Below are 23,432 nucleotides of genomic sequence, written 5' to 3'. Positions count from 1 at the left end.
GGGCGAAGGTTCACCTTCCAACAGGTCTCAGGGAAGGTCTCAATGTCCTTGAGTGGCCCAGCCAGATCCCGGACTTGAACCCGATCGAACATCTCTGGAGAGACCTGAAAATAGCTGTGCAACGAGGCTCCCCATCCAATCTGACAGAGCTTGAGAGGATCTGCAGAGAAGAATGTGAGAAACTCCCCAAATACAGATGTGCCAAGCTTGTAGCGTCATACCCAGGAATACTCGAGGCTGTAATCGCTGCCTAAGGTGCTTCAACAAAGTACTGAGTAAAGGGTCTGAATACTTATGTAAATGTAATTTTACGTTTTTTATACATTTGCAAAAGAATGTAAACACCTGTTTTTGCTTTGTTATTATGGGGTATTGTGTGTAGATTGAAGGAGAAAAGGCACTAATCAATTTTAGAATAAGGTTCTGACGTAACAATGTTGAAAAACTCAAGGTGTCTGAATACTTTCCGAATGCACTGTACCATATGCCAATGTGCCTTATTGCTTAATCATAGCAGTCAACGAGCGAAATCGACATCCATTGATGGAAAAATGACCTGCCGAGCTTAATAAGGGTAAATTATTTCTACTCTTGCTACATATTCAAATTCCTTTATTACGTCATGTCATAGCTCGCAAATATTATCCTTAGGTCAACCTAATTTTGCTTCAAACGTCATTACAAGTTACTACGATATTCCTTAGTTGGCTCGATAATGTTATGGGAAAAGGGTTTATTGTATAAATATTGGAACACCTTATCTTGCTGTGGAAAAAAATTGGCCTAGATTTTAGACCTTTTGGGTGGGTTTTGAGTGGTCATTGGCAACCTTGGGAGTAATAGAGAATGGAGACCTAACTTGAAAATGTGCAGGATGCCTCTTTCCGTGTTCCCTGACTCCCGTTTATTTTAGACTGTGTTATGCTTGTTCACATCCTCATAGGCCGTTTGGTGTACGTTTGTTGGCGAGATGAAACTACCAAAACTCTGAAAGGTTTTATTGTACGTCAGAATTGCAGCACAAGATTTGTTCAAGCCTAAATTTTTTTGTCTGTAATCGTAACATGTTTGTATGTTCAAGATGACATTTTATGTTTCACGCGTGGCTTTTCTTACGATTTTAACAATTCACGTATGGATTTTCTCACGAGCCTAACGATACGTATGTTCAACCTTTTAGCAGGTATCTTGTTCCATAGCTAGGTAGCTAGAAAACACATTTATGTGACGTTTTCCACAATAAGGAGTAGCCACAATAGTGGAATTTGCTATCACCTTAAATTAAAGTTACTAATTTAAAGCGTTGCGAATGTATACAAAAAGTGGAATCATGCCATACTTTGACTAGATAATGTTGGATTGTTATATCAATTCTACAAAAGACAGTAATTAGTTCATGTAAAAAGGTAGTTGGGAAAATAAATGACTTTCTAAATGCAGATCTAAAATGGTTCTTATGAAGCTGTTTTCTGCTGAATGTTTTGCACTAATGTACACTGCTCAAAAAAATAAAGGGAACGCTTAAGCAACACAATGTAACTCCAAGTCAATCACACTTCTGTGAAATCAAACTGTCCACTTAGGAAGCAACACTGATTGACAATAAATTGCACATGCTGTTGTGCAAATGGAATAGACAACAGGTGGAAATTTTAGGCAATTAGCAAGACACCCCCAATAAAGGAGTGGTTCTGCAGGTGGTGACCACAGACCACTTCTCAGTTCCTATGCTTCCTGGCTGATGTTTTGGTCACTTTTGAATGCTGGTGGTGCTTTCACTCTAGTGGTAGCATGAGACTGAGTCTACAACCCACACAAGTGGCTCAGGTAGTGCAGCTTATCCAGGATGGCACATCAATGCGAGCTGTGGCAAGAAGGTTTGCTGTGTCTGTCAGCGTAGTGTCCAGAGCATGGAGGCGCTACCAGGAGACATGCCAGTGCATCAGGAGACGTGGAGGAGGCCGTAGGAGGGCAACAACCCAGCAACAGGACCGCTACCTCCGCCTTTGTGCAAGGAGGAGTAGGAGGAGCCCTGCAAAATGACCTCCAGCAGGCCACAAATGCGCATGTGTCTGCTAAAACGGTCAGAAACAGACTCCGTGAGGGTGGTATGAGGGCCCGGCATCCACAGGTGGGGGTTGTGCTTACAGCCCAACAACATGCAGGACGTTTGGCATTTGCCAGAGAACACCAAGATTGGCAAATTCGCCACTGGCGCCCTATGCTCTTCACAGATGAAAGCAGGTTCACACTGAGCACATTTGACAGTCTGGAGACGCCGTGGAGAACGTTCTGCTGCCTGCAGCATCCTCCAGCATGACCGGTTTGGCGGTGTGTGGCATTTCTTTGGGGGGCCGCACAACCCTCCATGTGCTCGCCAGAGGTAGCCTGACTGCCATTAGGTCCCGAGATGAGATCCTCAGACCCCTTGTGAGACCATATGCTGGTGCGGTTGTCCCTGGGTTCCTCCTAATGCAAGACCATGTAGACCTCATGTGGCTGGAGTGTGTCAGCAGTTCCTGCAAGAGGAAGGCATTGATGCTATGGACTGGCCCGCCCGTTCCCCAGACCTGAATCCAATTGAGCACATCTGGGACATCATGTCTCGCTCCATCCACCAACAGACTGTTGCACCACAGACTGTCCAGGAGTTGGATGCTTTAGTCCAGGTCTGGGAGGAGATCCCTCGGGAGACCATCCGCCACCTCATCAGGAGCATGCCCAGGCGTTGTAGGGAGGTCATACACGCACGTGGAGGCCACACACACTACTGAGCCTCATTTTGACTTGTTTTAAGGACATTACATCAAAGTTGGGTCAGCCTGTAGTGTGGTTTTCCACTTAAATTTTGAGTGTGACTTCAAATCCAGACCTCCATGGGTTGATACATTTGATTTCAATTGATCATTTTTGTGTGATTTTGTTGTCAGCACATTCAACTATGTAAAGAAAGAAGTATTTAATAAGTATATTTAATTCATTCAGATCTAGGATGTGTTATTTTAGTGTTCCCTTTATTTTTTTGAGCAGTGTATTTTCTGTGAAGGAAAACTAGTTGCACACCCCTGATCACTCTATTAAAGCAAACAAAACACAGTTGCCTATCAATATAAAACGCAGGTGAAATGGTATAAAACAGATTTAAACATTTTTGTCTGTGTTTTGAAATGCAGATTTCTGAACTCTTAACGAGACCCCTGACTGACTGTATTGGATTTCAGAATTGAGTTGGGGGCATACTTATACACTGCTTGACTAAAAGTATGTGGACACCTGCTCATTGAACATTTCATTCCAAAATCATGGTCATTAATATGGAGTTGGTCCCCCCCTTGCTGCTGTAACAGCCTCCACTCTTCTGGGCAGGCTTTTCACTAGATGTTGGAACATTGCTGCGGGGACTTGCTTCCATTCATCCACAAGCATTAGTGAGGTCCGGCACTGATGTTGGGCGATTAGACCTTTCTGTTAAGATTTCCATTCACTGGAACTAAGGGGAACTAGCCCCAAAAATGTATTCTTCCTCCACCAAACTGTACAGTTGACATTATGCATTGGGGCAGGTAGCGTTCTCCTGGGATCCGTCAAACCCAAATCTGTCCGTCGGACTGCCAGATGGTTTTTAAACAGAGTTCAGAAAGAAGTAATCAATGACACCAAAACCCATGTCTTCATCACACTCCTCTGACCCCTCCTTCAACAAGGAATGTGGTAAATTTGGCTACATTTTCTGGCAACATTTACATTTTTTGGACATGAGTCTGTAGCCAATATGCATATCACCTACACTTTGACATGTAGGCCATTTTTTTTCTCCTTCAGACAAGTAAAGAAATCAGTTACCTTGTCTGAAGGACAAGTGGCTAAAAAAGTTCATGTCAAGCCCTGCAATACACAGGTTGACTAGTAAGCTTAATGTGGCTCCTTTCTGTGCTTTGAGTCCTGCAATAAGAGCTATTTCATTAATAGTTGCGTAAACTCAGTTGTGTTTGTCGGTCACCCATTTCATTGATCAACAATCCATAGGTAAGGCTGTACAGTGATAATCCAAGATGGTGTAGCAGTCGGACGTGTGTTTTGTCTTGTGTAAATTGTTTTCTTTGTTTGTTTTTTCATATACGAAATATGTTAATCTCACTTTCCATCTACGGACTGAATATTGTCTCCTGCAACCCGACTCGCCCAATGTGGTACGGATCTGCTATTATACTTTAGGACCGGAAACTCCCATCAGGAGCTAGCCAGCTATCTGGCTAGTAGTCAGTTAGCCACTGCTAGCGGTCTTCACCATTAACTCGGGACACCAGCCAGCCTCCGCTCGGTCAACCTGCCAGTCTGCACAGCAGAAAAAAAAGTTTGAAATATCCAATAAATGTCGTTCAACTTTATGATTGTGTCCCACTTGTTGTTGATTCTTCACAAAAAATACAGTTTTATATCTTTATGTTTGAAGCCTGAAATGTGGCAAAAGGTCGCAAAGTTCAAGGGGGCCGAATACTTTCGCAAGGCACTGTATATGTTTAAACTAAACTCGCCTTCCAGACTCCCATTAAGCATCTTCAATCTAAAATTAAATCTAGAATCAGCTTCCTATTTCGCAACAAAGCCTCCTTCACTCATGCTGCCGAACACACCCTCGTAAAACTGACTTTCCTACCGGTCCTTGACTTCGGCGATGTCATTTACAAAATAGCCTCCAACACACTACTCAGCAAATTGGATGCAGTCTATCACAGTGCCATCTGTTTTGTCACCAAATCCCCATATACTGCCCACCACTGACACCTGTATGCTCTCGTTGGCTGGCCCTCGCTACATATCCATCGCCATACCCACTGGCTCCAGGTCATCTATAAGTCCTTGCTAGGTAAAGTCCCGCCTTAGCTCAGCTCACTGGTCTACATAACAACACCCACCCGTAGCATGCGCTCCAGCCGGTATATTTCACTGGTCATCCCCAAAGCCGACACCTCCTTTGACCGCCTTTCCTTCCAGTTCTCTGCTGCCATTGACTGGAACGAGTTGCAAAAATTACTGAAGCTGGAGACATATCTCCCTCTCTAGCTTTAAACATCAGCTGTCACATCAGCTTACCGATCACTGTGCCTGTACATAGCCCATCTGTAAATAGCACTCCCATCCAACTCATCCCCATGTAATTTTTTGTTGTTTCTCTTTTGCACCCTAGTATCTCTACTTGCACATCATCATCTGCACATCTATCACTCCAGTGTCAATGCTAAATTGTAATCATTTAGCCTCTATGGCCTATTTGTCTTACCTCCCTAATCTTACTACATTTGCACACGCTGTACATATACCTTTTCTATTGTTATTGACTGTACGTTTGTTTGTCCCATGTTTGTTTATCCCTCTGTGTTGTTTTTGTCACACTGCTTTGCTTTATCTTGGCAAGATCACTGTTGTAAATGAGAACTTGTTCTCAACTACCCTACATGGTTAAATAAAGGTAAAATAAATAAAAAATACAAGTACCCTGTACAATTCTGAAATCTAATACATCCACAGTGCGATTTAACAGATGTTATTTATTTTTGTCAAATTAACTTGTCTTTTGTTAAAATGTATATAACAGTCCAAACTTGTTTAGCATTATCAAGTCAAAACATGGCGCAATTCCACTATTTGTAACTAACGGATTTCTTTCAATTACGGACTTTTATTTTGAAAGTGAACCTCAAATTCCAATATTGTGGAAAATTCTTATTGTGGCTAGCTTCACATAAGTAAAACAAACTACATGCAGCTTGTTTACTGAAGATGGGTGAAACTCCTATGCCAGATGGAGATGTATAAAAGGTCTTCGTGCTGGCTCATTTTATGGAGGGTGATCAGTGCCAGTTCAAAAATGCAATGCTTAAATGCCCAAATGATAAATGCATTTATATTTTCATAGCAGTGGGCTTGCCACAATGAAATTGCAATGTTAAAATGGTTAATTGAAAATTGGTAAATGGAAACAGAAATGGAAAAGGGGCTGATTTTCATTACCAAATGCTCAATTTTAACATTTTTTCTCTCTTAATTTTCCACGTTCATGCAAATTGCTTCCTGGATGCGTGAACCAGGAGAGCAACACAACACCACCATGCATTGGTACATTCTAGCCATGTCAGGCTGTCGTTGCAATGATTTTAACTGCTGTAACCGACGGGGTTTGAACCTGGTGTCCTGTACACTAGAATAACATATTGGCCTGCTAAGCCAAAGCCTAGGCAATTTAGATTGGTTAACTTTGCCTGAGCCCAGAAAAAGTACAAACACTAGGCTGAGTTGCTCATCACGTGCACAGTCACCGAGCCACTTCTTCCTGGTTAGTTGTTCGCATGATGAGTACCCTTGCATGATACCTAACGGGTTGCATTGGTGATAGACTGGTTTAGTAGGATAATGTGCACTTTTACCATTTTTATTTCAAATTAAGCATATCCATTTACCATTTTCAATTAACATTTTTCTATTTTCATTTAAACTTTGCAATTTAATTGTGGCATGAATCATGCACACTGTTTTGAAAATAAAAATATATTTTATAATTTTCACATACCAATTTAGAATCTAAGCTTTGCATTTTCGAACTGGCACTGATCACCCTCCATATTATTTGCCATAACACAACAAATTCACTCTGATTTTGAGAATGTTTTTTTCTCTTGTGTAACATTTACTTCTGTCTGAAGAGTTTATATATTTGATTTCAGCTGACACTAGGCTCTATTTTGCAGATAACATTGATGAGTTTGAACACAATATAATGCAAAAGAAGATGAAAATTCCTAAGATGTCGACAAGGAATATGGGAAATTCAGTTGAGAACCACTTTGGGGAGGAACGACTGCCATTGAGACATAAAAAGGTAGGTGCAACAAAGCAAGGTAGTAAAAACTAGTCATGGTTTTAAAACCATTAGAGCATTTCTGTGGTTTTTGTGCTGAGTGAATTTGAGGGTGCGTAAGTAAGTATTTGACTGTTAGTCAACACCTCTTTATGAAGCATGTGACAAATAAAATTTGATTTGTGTGATTCAAAAATATTCACTAATGCTGTTCTCCAGGAATATGAAGAATACTTATGGTAATTTGTCTTTTTATAATTTAACAAACTGTTACTATGAGTTTGGACGTTCCCCAAAAATCCCCCTGCTTTTTGTTTAACCATATGCTGGATTAACACCTTCAGCACTCTGGACAGCTGCCCTTTAAAAGACGATGGGTTCCCTACAGGAACTCCACCCCCCTGTTCAGCTGAAAAGGTGGCGCAGGGAATGCAAAAATATTCTTTAGAAATATTTAACCTCCACACATTAACAAGTCCAATACCTCAAATGAAAGACAAACACCTTGTTCATCTACCCAGCGTGTCAGATGTTTTAAATGTTTTACGGAAAAAACACAACATATATTTATGTTAGACCACCACCAAAACAAAGAAAAAACGTAGCCATTTTTTCCAGCAAAAGATAAAAATCACAAAAGCAGGATTAAAAAAATTAAATCAATCACTAACCTCTTGAAAATCTTCATCAGATGACAGTCATACAGTACATTTATGTTTTGTTCGATAATATGCATTTTATATCCATAAATCTCGGTTTACATTGACGCCATGTTCAGAAAATCCTCCAAAATATCCGGAGGAATTATAGAAAGCTACGCCAGATAACAGAAATACTCATCATAAACTTTGACTAAAGATACATGTTCTACATATAATTAAAGATACACTGGTTCTTAATGCAACCGCTGTGTCACATTTTTTTTAACGTTACGGAAAAAGCCTAACATTGCAATAATCTGAGACGGCGCTCAGACGTAACAATATTCCCTTACCTTTGATCTTTCATCAGAATGTAGTGCAAGGAGTCCTAGTTCAACAATAAATTGTTTTGTTTCATAATGTTCAATTCTAGTGTCCAAGTAGCAGCATTTGCTACCACTCAGCTCACATGCCCAAAAAATGACTTCTGGTCCAGGATAACTTTGCATCAACTTCCAAAAGACGTATTACAGGTCGAAGAAACTGGTCAAACTAAGTGCAGATTCAATCTTCAGGATGTTATATATCCAATAGCATTCCAACCGGATCATTCGTTTTCTTCTGGGGCTGATTGGAACAGCCGAAGCACTCAGACAAACGCGCCACAACAAAATGGAATTATTTTGCGACACCAACTACTTTCCTTCCCATTAGGTCAAAGTTCACAGCAAATGCTCCATTACACTTTCTACTGAATGAGGACATCTAGTGGAAGACGTAGGAAGTGTTTCCAGATCCATAACTTGTTGGGAAGGGAGGAAGCGATGACGTCAATGTTGCCCCAACTTTCAGGATATCAAAACTTGTTTGGAAGATTGCCTGCCCTGTGTGTTCTGTTATACTCACAGACATAATTCAAACGGTTTTAGAAATTTCAGTGTTTTCTATCCAATATTAATAATAATATGCATATATTAGCAATTTAGGACAGATTTTGATGCAGTTTACTATGGGCACGCAATTCATCCAAAGTGAAAATACTGCCCCCTATCTGTAAGGCAAGTCTTCTGAGTATCTCATCAAATAACCTCATGACTCTTCCCAGTGATTAAGCCCCCCCCATGGATATATGGACATCTATTCAACATTTACATTTTAAACCTATATATATATATATATACACAAAATGTAAAGTTATGATCAAGGAGCTTATTAAACACAGGTTATACAGGTGCACCTTGTGCTGGGAACAATAAAAGGCCACAATAAAAATGTGCAGGTACCACACAACATAATGCCAGAAGTTTTGAGGGAGTGTGCAGTTGCAATGCTGACTGCAGGAATGTCCACCAGAACTGTTGCCAAATAATTGACTGTCCAATTCTCTACCATAAGCCGCCTCCAATGCCGTTGTAGAGAATTTGGCAGTATGCCCAACCGGCCTCACAACCGCAGACCACGTGTAACCACGCCAGCCCAGTACCTCCTCATCCGGCTTCTTTACCTGCAGGATTTCCAGGGACTGTAATAAAGTTATTTTGTGGGGAAAAACTCATTCTGATTGGCTGGGTCTAGCTCCCCAGAGGCCCACCCATTGCTGATCCCTTGCCCAGTCATGTGAAATCCATAGGGGCTATTGAATTTATTTAATTTGACTGATTTCCTTATATGAACTGTAACACAGTAAAATCATAGAAATTGTTTCATGTTGAATTTATATTTCTGTTCTGTATATAAATATATAGTCAAATTTATTACAAACTTTTTACTGAAAATATGACATTCATGACACACCAGATCACTCTTATCACATGAAATGGTGACGCAGGCTCCACTTCATTATTATCACATACATAACCCTTGTGTTTTAAACAATGATAACCTGCATTAAATCCTATTTGATTCTACAGGCCCAGACACAGGACCATGGGCGTCCCACAGCCAACTCCTCGAAGAGCCTGGCAGCGGTGGTGGCCCGCCTGGAGAGGAACGCTGTGAGTTCCTGCATAGAGGGAGATGATGACCTGGAGGAGGACAGGCTGGCTGAGTTGGAAGAGGAGGGGGACTCTGGGCCCGAGAAGGCGGTGGTACCGCGGGTTCTGTATGAGGAGCTGGTCCACAGCTACAGGCAGCAGGAGGAGGAGGTGAGGAGGCTACAGCAGGAGCTGGAGAGAACCCGCAGGCAGCTGGTCCAGCAGGCCAAGAAGCTGAAGGAGTATGGCAGCCTGCTGACAGAGGTGAAGGAGCTGCGTGACTTCAACAGGAGGCTGCAGGACGTACTCCTCATGAGGCTCGGCAGCGGTGAGAGTCACACACTCTCCAGTCACCTCTCACTGCAGCCTGCCTTGCACATCTGTTCAGGTTAAGAAAAAACTGTTTTACTAGACTAGTGTCACCCACATTGAGTTCATCAATTTTTTTTTATTTATTTTTTTTTTATATATTTTTTTATCTGTAGGTTTGGGTACTGTCATTATATGCTTTTTAACAATCAGCTGCAGAGTTGATAAGTTATGAAGTATTTGGTTGTTATTAGAGGTCGACCGATTAATCGGAATGGCCGATTAATTAGGGACGATTTCAAGTTTTCATAACAATCAGTATTTTTGGGTGCCGATTTAGCCTTTATTCTTTTTTTTTATTTTTTATATACCTTTTTATTTAACTTGGCAAGTCAGTTAAGAACACGTTCTTATTGTCAATGACGGCCTAGGAATGGTGGGTTAACTGCCTTGTTCAGGGGCAGAACGACAGATTTTCACCTTGTCAGCTCGGGGACCCAATCTTGCAACCTTACAGTTAACTAGTCCAACGCTCTAACCACCTGCCTCTCATTGCACTCCACGAGGAGCCTGCCTGTTACGCGAATGCAGTAGAAGCCAAGGTAAGTTGCTAGCTAGCATTAAACTTATCTTATAAAAATCAATCAATCATAATCACTAGTTATAACTACACATGGTTGATATTACTTGTTTATCTAGCGTGTCCTGCGTTGCATATAATCTATGCATCGCTGGGGGATAATTTAACAAAAGCGCATTTGCGAAAAAAGCACAATCATTGGACGACTGTACCTAACCATAAACACCAATGCCTTTCTTAAAATCAATACACAGAAGTAAATATTTTTAAACCTGCATATTTAGCTAAAAGAAATCCAGGTTAGCAGGCAATATTAACCAGGTGAAATTGTTATTTCTCTTGCGTTCATTGCACGCAGAGTCAGGGTATATGCAACAGTTTGGCCAGCCTTGCTCAATGCGAACTAATTTGCCAGAATTTTATGTAATTATGACATTAACATTGAAGGTTGTGCAATGTAACAAGAATATTTAGACTTAGGGATGCCACCCGTTAGATAAAATACCGAACGATTCCATATTTCACTGAAATAAGAAACTTTTTGTTTTCGAAATTCTAGTTTCCGGATTCGACCATATTAATGACCAAAGGCTCGTATTTCTGTGTGTTATTATGTTATAATTAAGTCTGATAGAGCAGTCTGACTGAGCGATGGTAGGCTGCAGCAGGCTCGTAAGCATTCATTCAAACAGCACTTTCGTGCATTTTGCCAGCAGCTCTTCGCAAGCACAGCGCTGTTTATGACTTCAAGCCTATCAGCCTAATGGCTGGTGTAACCGATGTGCAATGGCTAGTTAGCTGGATGTGCGCCGATAGTGTTTTAAATGTCACTCGCTCTGAGACTTGGAGTAGTTATTCCCCTTGCTCTGCAAGGGCCGCGGCTTTTGTGGAGCGACGGGTAAAGCTGCTTCGAGTGTGGCTGTTGTCGATGTGTTCCTGGTTCGAGCCCAGGTAGGGGTGAGGAGAGGGACGGAAGCTATACCGTTACACTGGCAATACTATAGTGCCTATAAGAACATCCAATAGTCAAAGGTATATGAAATACAAATGGTATAGAGAGAAATAGTCCTATAAATACTACATTAACTACAACCTAGAACCTTTTACCTTGGAATATTGAAGTCTCATGTTAAAAGGAACCACCAGCTTTCATATGTTCTCTTGTTCTGAGCAAGGAACTCAAACGTTAGCTTTTTACATGGCACATATTGCACTTTTACTTTTCCAACACTTTGTTTTTGCATTATTTAAACCAAATTGAACATGTTTCATTATTTATTTGAGGCTAAATTGATTTTTATTGATGTATTATATTAAGTTAAAATAAGTGTTAATTCAGTATTGTTGTAATTGTCCTTATTACAAATACATTTTAAAAAATCGTCCGATTAACGGTATCGGCTTTTTTGGTCCTCCAATAATCGGTGGAAAAATCATAATCGGTCGACCTCTAGTTGTTATCATTAGTCTTTAGTGTGTTTATGTTGTAAATCGTAGTATTTGCTTGATACTACAGCTATTTGAGGCGGCAGGTAGCCATAGTGGTTTGTGGTTGGACTAGTAACTGAGAGGTTACAAAATCAAATCCCCGAGCTGACAAGGTTAAAATCCGTCGAACACTCGCATTTGCGACCCTTTGACTTGGCAGTGTGACACCAATTTGTAATTGGACCCTAGCGTGCCAGTGAAAGTTTTTTTTATAGCTTAGTTTAATGTTGCTTAGTATAGGCCTACCAAAACTTTGGTACGTTTTCGATAATAGAACATACACTTTTTGTTACTTTTGGTACTTCTGTGAAATGTCTCACGTCGTCTACTGATTGAGAGAGGATCAAGTCTGTCAGCGCAGCCCATGTCCCTTTATAGCACGGCAGCACCGTGCCTGCTCCACTTACTCATTGCTAGCTGTAGTCTGTCCTGAAGAACCACTACACTCACTGGGAGTCTAGGCTGTTATCATGTTAGCTCTCCACTCATGCTGCACAGAAGTTACACACACTTGAATAATGCAACACGGCATGTAGAAATATTGCAAATGTTATTTACAGTTCGCAAAACTGTGCATTACAGGCTATAACACTTTACAATGCAGGAAGATACCAGTAGCATCCAGCTATGTAGGCTAACATTCCTTGCTAAGGGGGGTGTCATTTTTTCATTTTTTTTTGCTTTGGAAAGTTTAAAAAAAGAACGTTTTATCAGTTATAGGGGAGGGTAGTGTGTTTTTTTTTTCCCCCTGGTTTACATTTTGCAGGTTTGACTATATAATTTCTTCCATCCTAGCTAAATTTAATCTGCTAGCATGTGCCTCCCCTATATCAAGGTGTTTTGGTACTTCCCTTATGCTCTACGCTTTTCCGCATGCTTACTTGACCACAGGTCGATATAATCTACCAGTCTCTCTATTCTTCCCTCTATCCACCATTCATAGTGACAATAGTGGTAGGTGGATCATTTGTCCAGATCTGCAATAGGCTAACTAGCGATCATACCACAAAAACAAAATCATTCAAAGCTGTACCAATGTTGTATTTATTTTTTATTCCACAAGAACATGGCGGTATAGCTGATAGGCAGCGGAGAGGTCTGGTGCCTCATTGCGGGTGGGAGAACAGTGAAGACATGAGACACGCAGCTCATAATGCTCCCCTATTGATCTCTTTTAGGGACATTACAGTTATCCTACCTAGACTCCTACAACACCACAATGCAATGAATAATTGCATTACTGTTTTCGAGAGAGTACACAATTCTAATCTCGGCTGTAAACTGCAGGGAAAATTACATTTCATTAATGGTGCAAAAGCCCTGTAATTTGAATGTTTCATTCCTTTTGGATCAGTTGTAGGTCAACTCTCAACAGTGTTATAAGGTTTGGAAAAACACAGCAGCACACCAGTCTGGCTGTATTTTTACTTCTGATACTGAGATGCGCTGTCTGTTGCTATGCTCCCAGCAGGCCCAGTTATTCATCAAAGCTTAATGCTCTGCCTCGTCTCTGATCCGAGCGGCTATTCCGCAATTTTGGCAGTGTGTCAAGAAGCAGTACGGTTTGGCAGGGTCGTGTTACAGAGAACGCATAGCTCTCGACCTTCGCCTCTCCCGAGTCTGTACGGGAGTTGCAGCGATGGGACAAGACTAACTACCAATTGGATATCATGAAATTGGGGGGGGGAAAGGGGTATACAAATATATACAGCTGAAGTCGGAAGTTTACATACACCTTAGCCAAATGTTGTTAACAATTCCTGACATTTAATCCTAGTAAAAATCCCTTGTTTTCTATGGGTTTGAGGTCAGGGCTTTGTGATGGCCACTCTAATACCTTGACTTTGTTGTCCTTAAGCCATTTTGCCACAACTTTGGAAGTATGCTTGGGGTCATTGTGCATTTGGTAGACCTATTTGCTACCAAGCTTTAACTTCCCAACTATTGTCTTGAGATGATGCTTCAACATATCCACATAGTTTTCCCGCCTCATGATGCCATCTATTTTGTGAAATGCACCAGTCCCTCCTGCAGCAAAGCACCCCCACAACCTGATGCTGCCACCCCCGTGCTTCACGGTTGGGATGGTGTTCTTCAGCTTGAAATCGTTCCCCTTTTTCCTCCAAACATAACGATGGTCATTATGACCGAACAGTTCTATTTTTGTTTCATCAGACCAGAGGACATTTCTACAAAAAGTATGATCATTGTCACCATGTGAAGTTGCAAATCGTAGTCTGGCTTTTTATTGTAGTTTTGGAACAGTGGCTTCTTCCTTGCTGAGCGTCCTTTCAGGTTATGTCGATAAATTACTTGTTTTACTGTGGATATAGATACTTTTGTGCCCGTTTCCTCCAGCATCTTCACAAGGTCCTTTGCTGTTGTTCTGGGATTGATTTTTCACACCAAAGTACGTTCATCTCTAGGAGACAGAACACTTCTCCTTCGTGAGCGGTATGACGGCTGTGTGGTCCCATGGTGTTTATACTTGCGTACTATTGTTTGTACAGATGAACGTGGTGCCTTGTGGAGAACTACAAAAAATAATCTGAGGTCTTGGCTGATTTATTTTTATTTTCTCATGATGTCAAGCAATGTCAAGCAATGAGGTACTGAGTTTGAAGGTAGGCCTTGAAATAGATCCACAGGTACACCTCCAATCGACTCAAATCAGAATTTTCCAAGCTGTTTAAAGGCACAGTCAATTTAGTGCATGTGAACTTCTGACCCACTGGAATTGTGATACAGTGAAATAATCTGCCTGTAAATAATTGTTGGAAAAATCACTTGTCATGCACAAAGTAGATGTTCTAACCGACTTGCCAAAACTAGTTTGTTAACAAGAAATTTGTGGAGTGGTTGGTAAATTAGTTTTAATGACTCCAACCTAAGTGTAGGTAAACTTCTGATTTCAACTGTATCTGAGAATATCCAAGGGGCTTTTATATAATGCTAAATTAATAATAACCCATCCCATCCACCTGTACTGTGAATAGGCCTAGGGTATTTAATCTGTTTATCAATAGAGATTTACCATTCAAATAAATTATTACCGTTATGTAGTCAAAGTGGTAAAAACAAAGTCAAATTGATTGTATAAACGGACACAGGTCAGGTCACAGCAAAATCAAATCCAGAGTCTGCTTTCTATTCCGCAACAAAGCCTCCTTCACTCACGCTGCCAAGCTTACCCTAGTAAAACTGACTATCCTACCGATCCTCGACTTCGGCGATGTCATCTACAAAATGGCTTCCAACACTCTACTCAGCAAACTGGATGCAGTCTATCACAGTGCCATCCGTTTTGTCACTAAAGCACCTTATACCACCCACCACTGCGACTTGTATGCTCTAGTCGGCTGGCCCTCACTACATATTCGTCGCCAGACCCACTGGCTCCAGGTCATCTACAAGTCCATGCTAGGTAAAGCTCCGCCTTATCTCAGTTCACTGGTCACGATGGCAACACCCATCCGTAGCACGCGCTCCAGCAGGTGTATCTCACTGATCATCCCTAAAGCCAACACCTCATTTGGCCGCCTTTCGTTCCAGTACTCTGCTGCCTGTGACTGGAACGAATTGCAAAATCGCTGAAGTTGGAGACTTTTATCTCCCTCACCAACTTCAAACATCAGCTATCCGAGCAGCTAACCGATCGCTGCAGCTGTACATAGTCTATAGGTAAATAGCTCACCCTTTTTCACCTACCTCATTCCCATACTGTTTTTATACTGTTTTTATTTATTTACTTTTCTGCTATTTTGCACACCAATATCTCTACCTGTACATGCCCATCTGATCATTTATCACTCCAGTGTTAATCTGCAAAATTGTATTATTCGCCTACCTCCTCATGCCTTTTGCACACATTGTATATAGACTGCCCATTTTTTTCTACTGTGTTATTGACTTGCTAATTGTTTACTCCATGTGTAACTCTGTGTTGTCTGTTCACACTGCTATGCTTTATCTTGGCCAGGTCGCAGTTGCAAATGAGAACTTGTTCTCAACTAGCCTACCTGGTTAAATAAAGGTGAAATAAAAAAATAAAAAAATAAAACAGCTGTGAAACATTGGTGCGACCAAAATCGTGCTGGTTGCCATCAACTGAAAAAGTAGGTGCCACCAGTGGAGAAAGTTAGTCTAGAACCCTGAGACTACTGTAGTGTGGAAGTGCAGCCCTCAAGCCAGTTCCATGGCCAGCTCCATGTGTTTTGCATTGGTGCCACTGGAGTGTGACATGGGAGCCAGGCGATGTAATGGGACAGGCTAAAGATTAGACTGGCAAGGGTGCTTTCGGGTCAGGAATGTATTGCGCTGACCAATATTAAAACTTATCAGCTACATTAGCGCTTAGTGTGGCCAACCACCAAGCCAGCTTACTGGGTTAAAATAGCCCCACAGTCTCGAGGCACAGTGAAGCCTTGCTGCAGGCGCCAGTCCAAAGCTAAGACTACAACTCCCTAACCACATACGGCAGGGTAGCCTAGTGGTTAGAGCGTTGGACTAGTAACTGGAAGGTTGTGAGTTCAAACCTCCGAGCTGACAAGGTACAAATCTGTCGTTCTGCCCCTGAACAGGCAGTTAACCCACTGTTCCTAGGCCGTCATTGAAAATAAGAATTTGTTCTGACTTGCCTGGTTAAATAAAGGTTTAAAAAAAAAAAAAAAAATTGTAACTGTTGTGGATGAGTCAAGGCCTCTGTCAGTGTTCTAGGCTTGTTGTCACCTGAGAGACTAACAACACTATACAATGTGCCTAGAGATATGCATCTCAACATTACTTTTGATTTTGCACCTTATACAGAGCCTATGCATGACAATGGCACTCAGACAATCAAAGCAGAGGTGGTGGAGCCCGTCGTTGAGCCACAGGAAGTGTACAGGGAAGAGGCCAATACCAGCTCCAGCCACTCACCCTCCCCTAGAACAGTCTACACTTGTAATGATGGCAAGGTGAGTGTCACCGACCCTGGTCTCAACCCCTTTCTTTCTTCCGCCCTGTAGTTGCTTTGATGGGGTGGAAGCATTCTATTTTCCCTTACACATGAACTTGGGAACTTGTATTGCACAAGCGTTCACCTCTCCTTGAGGGTAAACAAGGCTGAGATGATTGTCTGTATAGCTTAGACATCAGTACTGTTTATTGCCCTGATAGTGGTTGCAGGGCTATACACGTAGTAATTTTGCTTGCTTCACATGACAGGGGGGAATTTGTGTTACAAGCAAAGAGCCTCTCAGTTCAAGCGTGAAGAACAAAAGCAAATTAGAACTCTCACACATTGCCCGCTATTAATTATTTCTACCAGTGGAATTGAAGTGACTGACAGGTAGCCCTAGAAAGAAAAAAGAGAAAGGGCTCCTCTAAGTTAAGAGCAGTGAAAAGCTTGTCTGCTGGCAAGGAGCCTAAAGCACATTAGCTGCAAAGGGAAAAGCCTTTGGATGCCAGCCTAAAGACTTCTCAGTGATAAAGGCAGGACGGCACACATGGCGCTCTCTGCATTCGCTCACCTTTAACTCAGGGCAGGCCTGTCTCTGTGGTTCTATGCCAGTATAAATACTCATTGCAAGTCATCCACGCTGGAATCAATTGCCTCTTACTTATTAATGTAGCTGCTGAAACATGGCTCTTTTGATTTCTAATTTGGGCTGAATAGTTGTGGGATGGGTTGCTTTGCTGCTGTTGGTTATAGTCCAGTGTGGTCACAGGTCTGGGTGTAGGTGACCCTCACTACATATCTGTGCTGTGTTGCTGCAGGTGCACCTGGGCGGGGGCATCTGGGTGCAGGAAGAGAAGTGGCACCAGCTACAGCGAACACAGGGAGACTCCAAGTTTACCAAGAACCTGGCCGTCATGATCTGGGGCACTGAGACCCTCAAGAACAGGAGTGTCACTGGCGTGGCCACCAAAAAGAAGAAAGATGCCCTTCCCAAGCCCCCGCTCTCCCCAAGCAAGCTGAAAATAGTCAGAGGTAGAACTGTGTAGGCCTGCTTTCAGATGTTTTAGGCACTGTTTGCAACTCACAAAGTTTGGAATATCGCTTCATTTTTGGGGATGAATAATGCACTCTTATTTCCTTTTTTCCAGAGTGTCTGTATGACAGAGTGTCTCAAGAAACAGCAGACAGCACAGAGATCACACAAAGATTGTCCAAAGTGAACAAATACATTTGTGAAAAAATTATGGATATCAACAAATCCATCAAGAACGAGGAGAGGCGGGAATCGAAGCTGCTCATTAAACAAACTGTCAAGAAAGAGAATTTTACCTATGATGGCATGTAGTGTCGTAAAGTTGTCACCATACTGTACCTCTCATTTTCTGGTGGGTAGGATCATGTGTGCCAGCACTAGAGGTTTTCAGTGAGGGCCCAAGGCCCTAAACAATCCATCAGCTGTAAGACAGCTTTACCTACCAGTCAATGCCATGAGTGGTTGAGTGCTTTGGTGTGAGTCATATGAACGGGTGTGAGTATTTTTACAAGCTTTAAGTAGGACTTTCTTGAACTGCACTGTTGGTTAAGGGCTTGTAAGTAAGCATTTCACGGTAAGGTCTACATGTTGTATTCGGCGCATGTGACCAAGTTTGATTTGGCTGGGTGGACCTGGGTTTTTAGAGATGTTTTTGTGTGGAGAGATTCTTAAAGCAATCTGGTTGTTAGAGAATGCAGTCGCGCTCAAACCAAATGTTCTGTGTCAGAACATGACATTGAGTACTAATTTTTCTCAGTGATTTCCCTTGAAAAATAAATATTCTGGTTATAAGAAGATATTTTGGAATAATCATGTTCGTGTGTGTGGTGGAAAGGTTAGCCATGACGAAGGCCTTAGTGTTGAGGTCTCTGTGTGTGCTATTGGTACTTAATGTGTTTTGGGGAGGATGTAAAGATGCACTTTTACAACAAGGTCTTAATTGATCGAGGCCACATTGCACAGATATTCTGTTGCCCTAGAGATTATTGCTAGGTATCTTCCATGGAAATATGGATTTCCATAGTATAGAGCACCAATGAACATTAAGAGTTTGGTTCAGAGGTTTATCATTGTTTCAGTGCGGTGCTTGTCCATGTCAGACTAGCAACGTTCTTGAGAAGACACAATATGTTATTTTCTGGATACTTGGTTCACAGTATTTATCTATCCTACTTGCGAGATCCAATTCAAGAATTTATTTTAAGAATGGGAAATGTCAGAATAATAGTAGAGATTTATTTCAGCTTTTATTTCTTTCATCACATTCCCAGTGGGTCAGACGTTTACATGAACTCAATTAGTATTTGATAGCATTGCCTTTAAATTGTTTAACTTGGGTCAAACGTTTCGGGTAGTCTTCCACAAGCTTCCCACAATAAGTTGGGTGAATTTTGGCCCGTTCCTCCTGACAGAGCTGGTGTAACTGAGTCAGGTTTGTAGGCCTCCTTGCTTGCCCACACTTTTTCAGTTCTGCCCACATATTTTCCATGGGATTGAGGTCAGGGCTTTGATGGCCACTCCAATACCTTGACTTGGTTGTCCTTAAGACATTTTGCCACATCTGGGGCGGCAGGTAGCCTAGTGGTTAGAGCGTTGGACTAGTAACCGAAAGGTTGCTAGATCAAATCCCCGAGCTGACAAGGTACAAATCTGTCGTTCTGCCCCTGAAAAAGGCAGTTAACCCACTGTTCCTAGGCTGTCATTGAAAAGAAGAATTTGTTCTTAACTGACTTGCCTTGTTAAATAAAGGTAAAATAAAAAATTAAACGTTGGAAGTATGCTTGGGTTCATTGTCCATTTGGAAGACCCATTTGCGACCAAGCTTTAACTTCCTGACTGATGTTGCTCCAATATATTCAAATAATTTTCCCCTCATGATGCCATCTATTTTCTGAAGTGCACCAGTCCCCTCCTGCAGCAAAGCACCCCACAACATGATGCTGCCACCCTCGTGCTTCATGATTGGGAAGGTGTTCTTCGACCTGCAAGCTTTCCCCTTTTTCCTCCAAACATAACGATGGTCATTATGCCAGAGGACATTTATCCAGAAAGTACGATCTTTGTCCCCATGTGCAGTTGCAAACCGTAGTCTGGCTTTTTTATGGTGGTTTTGGAGCAGTGGCTTCTTCCTTGCTGAGCAGCCTTTCAGATTATGTCGATATAGGACTCGTTTTACTGTGGCTATAGATACTTATGTCTGCTAAATGACTTAAATGTAAATGTTATGTCCCTGTTTCCTCCAGCATGTTCAAGTTCCTTTGCTGTTGTTCTGGGATTGATTTGAACTTTTCACACCAAAGTACGTTCAACTCTAGGAGACAGAACACGTCTCCTTCCTGAGCGGTATTACGGCTGCGTGGTCCCATGGTGTTTATACTTTCGTACTATTGTTTGTACAGATGAACGTGGTACCTTCAGGCGTTTGGAAGTTGCTCCCAAGGATGAACCTTGTGGAGGTCAACATTGTTTTTCTGAGGTCTTGACTGATTTTCTTTTCATTTTCCAATGATGTCAAGCAAAGAGGCACTGAGTTTGAAGGTAGGCCTTGAAATACATCCACAGGTACACCTCCAATCAACTCTAATTATGTCAATTAGCCTATCAGAAGCTTCTAAAGCCATAACATCATTTTCTGGAACTTTTTCCGAGCTGTTAAAGGCACAGTCACCATACTGTTTGTAAACTTCTGACCCACTGGAATTATGATACAATTAATTATAAGTGAAGTTATCTTGTCAGTAAACAATTGTTGGAAAAATCACTTGTCATGCACAAAGTAGATGTCCTAACCGACTTGCCAGAACTATAGTTTGTTAACAAGAAAATTGTGGAGTGGTTGAAAAATGAGTTTTAATGACTCCAACCTAAGTGTATGTAAACTTCAGACTTCAACTGTAAATGTCATTATTGTAGAAGTTATCTTTATTCAAACTGTCCTGCAGGTCATTAAAACTGTTTTGGAGAAAGGCCTTAGAATATGGCAATTATTGGGGACTGTGTCCTCAAGTTTTCTAGTAAGCTGTGATTGTAAAGTAAAGCTGATATAGCTTTAAACTGCACTTTGGTGTCTGAATGTGAAAAGTTGCCAGATACTGTGTGTGGCTGTAGGTAAAGCTGTCTGCAGCGGCCAGTGTTAGTCTTGATCCCTGTGGGCCTGGATTAAGCCAACTTCCTGCTCTCTTACAGCCCTCTTTTTTTGAGGCACACCACTTGGAATGAAATAAGGTATAGTGACAACTTCCAATGACATGCCATCAGAACTTTTCAAATGTCTTCTTTGTTTTTCCCCAAACGGCTTGTCTGGCTGTCTGCGATCTGGAATTAAATGCTGCAGATTGAATTCTCAACTGTGACCATGTGGCTAACTGTGAATCACCTGCAGGTCTGCCTGTCAAGCCTTTTTGTCTCATCACTTTCTATTTTTGTTTGTGTCTGTCTATGGTTTTTCTTTATAGTTCTTACCATTCGGTCAACCTTTTGTTAAGCTACCATATGTGGGGATATTTTAGTGTGTATATAACTAGTAGTTTCTTTCACAAATCGTGGATTTTCAGTTTTTAGTCCGACTTACACGTTACCATGTTAAATACCTTTTCGGTCTTTGTCTGGTTTGTTAATTGACATTGCAATTCCTTTGTTACTTGGTGATTTATTTTTCTGTTTGTTTATTTTCGTAATCAGCGTTGGCTTTAAGCTTGATGTTGTATCCCAAATGTATATCAGGAGCATCTAAACTCAAAGAAATTAAGTGTCTCTTGTGTGACCTCAAGACAAACCACAACACTCTTGACATATCTTATGTTTCCCCTGTTTTAAGGATTGGTCAGACTAGCAAATCAATCATTGAATGCACTTTAAATCTCTTGTGACCGATTGTCTATTTCCAAAGAAATGGATTGTTTGCAAAATGGAAAAAAGACAACGAACAATCAATGTATTATATATTTGAGTTCTGGTTTGCTATTTGTATGAACTGAATAAGTGTGAAGAGTGGTCCTTAGTAAGCAATGCCACTGGCACTTACTGCTTTATATTCCCCAGGTTTAGCCTATTCCCTCCCACCTGCCACTCCACAGATATTGGAATAAGCTTTAGACCTCAAACTAATGTGTAAAACAAAGATGTTTTGTTTTTTAAAGCAACTTCCTTTGAGACAGACGATATAATTCTACAGAGGAACTGCATAATAGTTGTTCAAAATGTTAAGATAATCTTGTCTGCTGCTCTCTTGTCCTGTTGTTTCCATGTTTGACAGTTATTTTTATGTGCTTTGAATTGACCCTATTATTTAAATGATGTGATTGTTTAAGACGTAGACTAGGGAGTGGGACGCTGGGAACACTGGAAGCTCTGCTGGAATGATATCCTGGTTGAATGATTGCCAAAAATAATCTACAGCCCTTTTCAGTCCACTGTTATTTTTGTCAAACAAATGTTCAAATCTGAGAAATTGCACATTCCCTGTATTTTGTGGTGCGGTGGAGTAGTTAAGAAAAAAGTCCAGTTTTATAACCGGCCCCTCCCTCTCTGTTTGGACAACTAATGGTTAAGGTGGGCACGGCAATTTACTATACAATACATGGCTTGTCGTCACTCAGCCCTCACAGCCATTGGTCCCTTTATGGCCCGCCATGTCATGTTGCAGCTTTGCTGTTATTGACAGTAGAATCACGCTGAACCCTAGGCTGCACTAGATGCCAAGCTATCGCTAGTGGTTAAACATTGGATCCATCTGTGTTACCAGACAGGATAATGTGTTGGAATGGCTATAGAGCAGGGAAGGGCAGCTCTGAGCCACAGGGATGGCAGACTCCATCAGCTCACTACAAACAGATAGCATGGGAACTGACTGGGGATGGGGAATTGGGTGGGTTGACATATCAAACAAACAAGGACTGTACTGTGCTATTTCATCTAATGTGATTCACAAATTCAAGGACCTTGGCAATGGAGATGTGCATTACGAATGGATTGTGTGCTCTTAACTGATTGTGTAGCGGTGCTGGATATATTGAGTGTTGTTGTGGATGAGTGGTAATAATAAGACAAGGTATTGAATGCTGACGATGTAGCGGGGAAAGCTGGTGAGGAGATAGGCTGGGTTTGAACTTGCACAACAACGACCCTTGCCAAGTTTAGTCCAGAATTATCTAAGTTACCACAGAGACTGAATATATATATATATATATATATATATATATATATATATATTTTTTTTTTATATTATTTTTTTTTTTTTTTTTTTTTTTTTATTCTCCCTAATGTAGATGTCCTGCTATCATTTCTGTAGTAATCAACATGGTCCTGTCGGGTCCTTATGCACACTATGTATTACAATGCATACGTTTAAAGCTTTTAGGATGTTTGTGAAACTGTTCTGCTGTGTGGACTGTGATGAATTCCTGTGACATGTTATTGTTCTTTACTCATTTGTTTTCTGATGCCAAAACAGGGTGTGTGGTTAAACCGTGATGAATATTGGACTATATTGTCACCTGACCCGTTCATGAAAAGATGTTGTTTCTGATGCTGAGGACCAGTCCAGGTTTAACCCTCCAAACTGCCCAGTGTTCCTACTACAGTACTATCACTGCCACTAGACGTAGTGACAAC

At 41.4% G+C, this 23,432-nt stretch overlaps 2 protein-coding genes across 4 annotated transcripts in view; both read left to right on the top strand.

The window, feature by feature from the left end:
• Positions 1 to 22,984, top strand: part of LOC118390992 (BEN domain-containing protein 5-like) — a 30,525-nt gene extending 7,541 nt beyond the window's left edge. For 2 of the 3 annotated variants that reach the window (XM_035781890.2, XM_052457935.1), the window contains 5 exons: positions 6,747 to 6,877; positions 9,408 to 9,858; positions 16,654 to 16,802; positions 17,605 to 17,818; positions 17,935 to 22,984. In XM_035781890.2, coding sequence (XP_035637783.1) covers positions 6,747 to 6,877; positions 9,408 to 9,858; positions 16,654 to 16,802; positions 17,605 to 17,818; positions 17,935 to 18,131 — 1,142 coding nt within the window. In that variant the 3' untranslated portion in view covers positions 18,132 to 22,984. The remainder of the gene's footprint in view (positions 1 to 6,746; positions 6,878 to 9,407; positions 9,859 to 16,653; positions 16,803 to 17,604; positions 17,819 to 17,934) is intronic. The other variant, XM_035781895.2, reaches the window with a different exon arrangement.
• The window catches only part of agbl4 (AGBL carboxypeptidase 4), a 412,900-nt gene that overhangs the window by 296,223 nt on the left and 93,245 nt on the right, over positions 1 to 23,432 (top strand). The gene's annotated exons all lie outside the window — the stretch shown is intronic.

This window comes from Oncorhynchus keta, chromosome 1, assembly GCF_023373465.1.
Source record: "Oncorhynchus keta strain PuntledgeMale-10-30-2019 chromosome 1, Oket_V2, whole genome shotgun sequence".
In the NCBI taxonomy this organism is placed as follows: domain Eukaryota; kingdom Metazoa; phylum Chordata; class Actinopteri; order Salmoniformes; family Salmonidae; genus Oncorhynchus; species Oncorhynchus keta.
The sequence above is the reverse complement of the archived record's forward strand: the minus strand, read 5'-3'. Positions and strand labels throughout refer to the sequence as shown.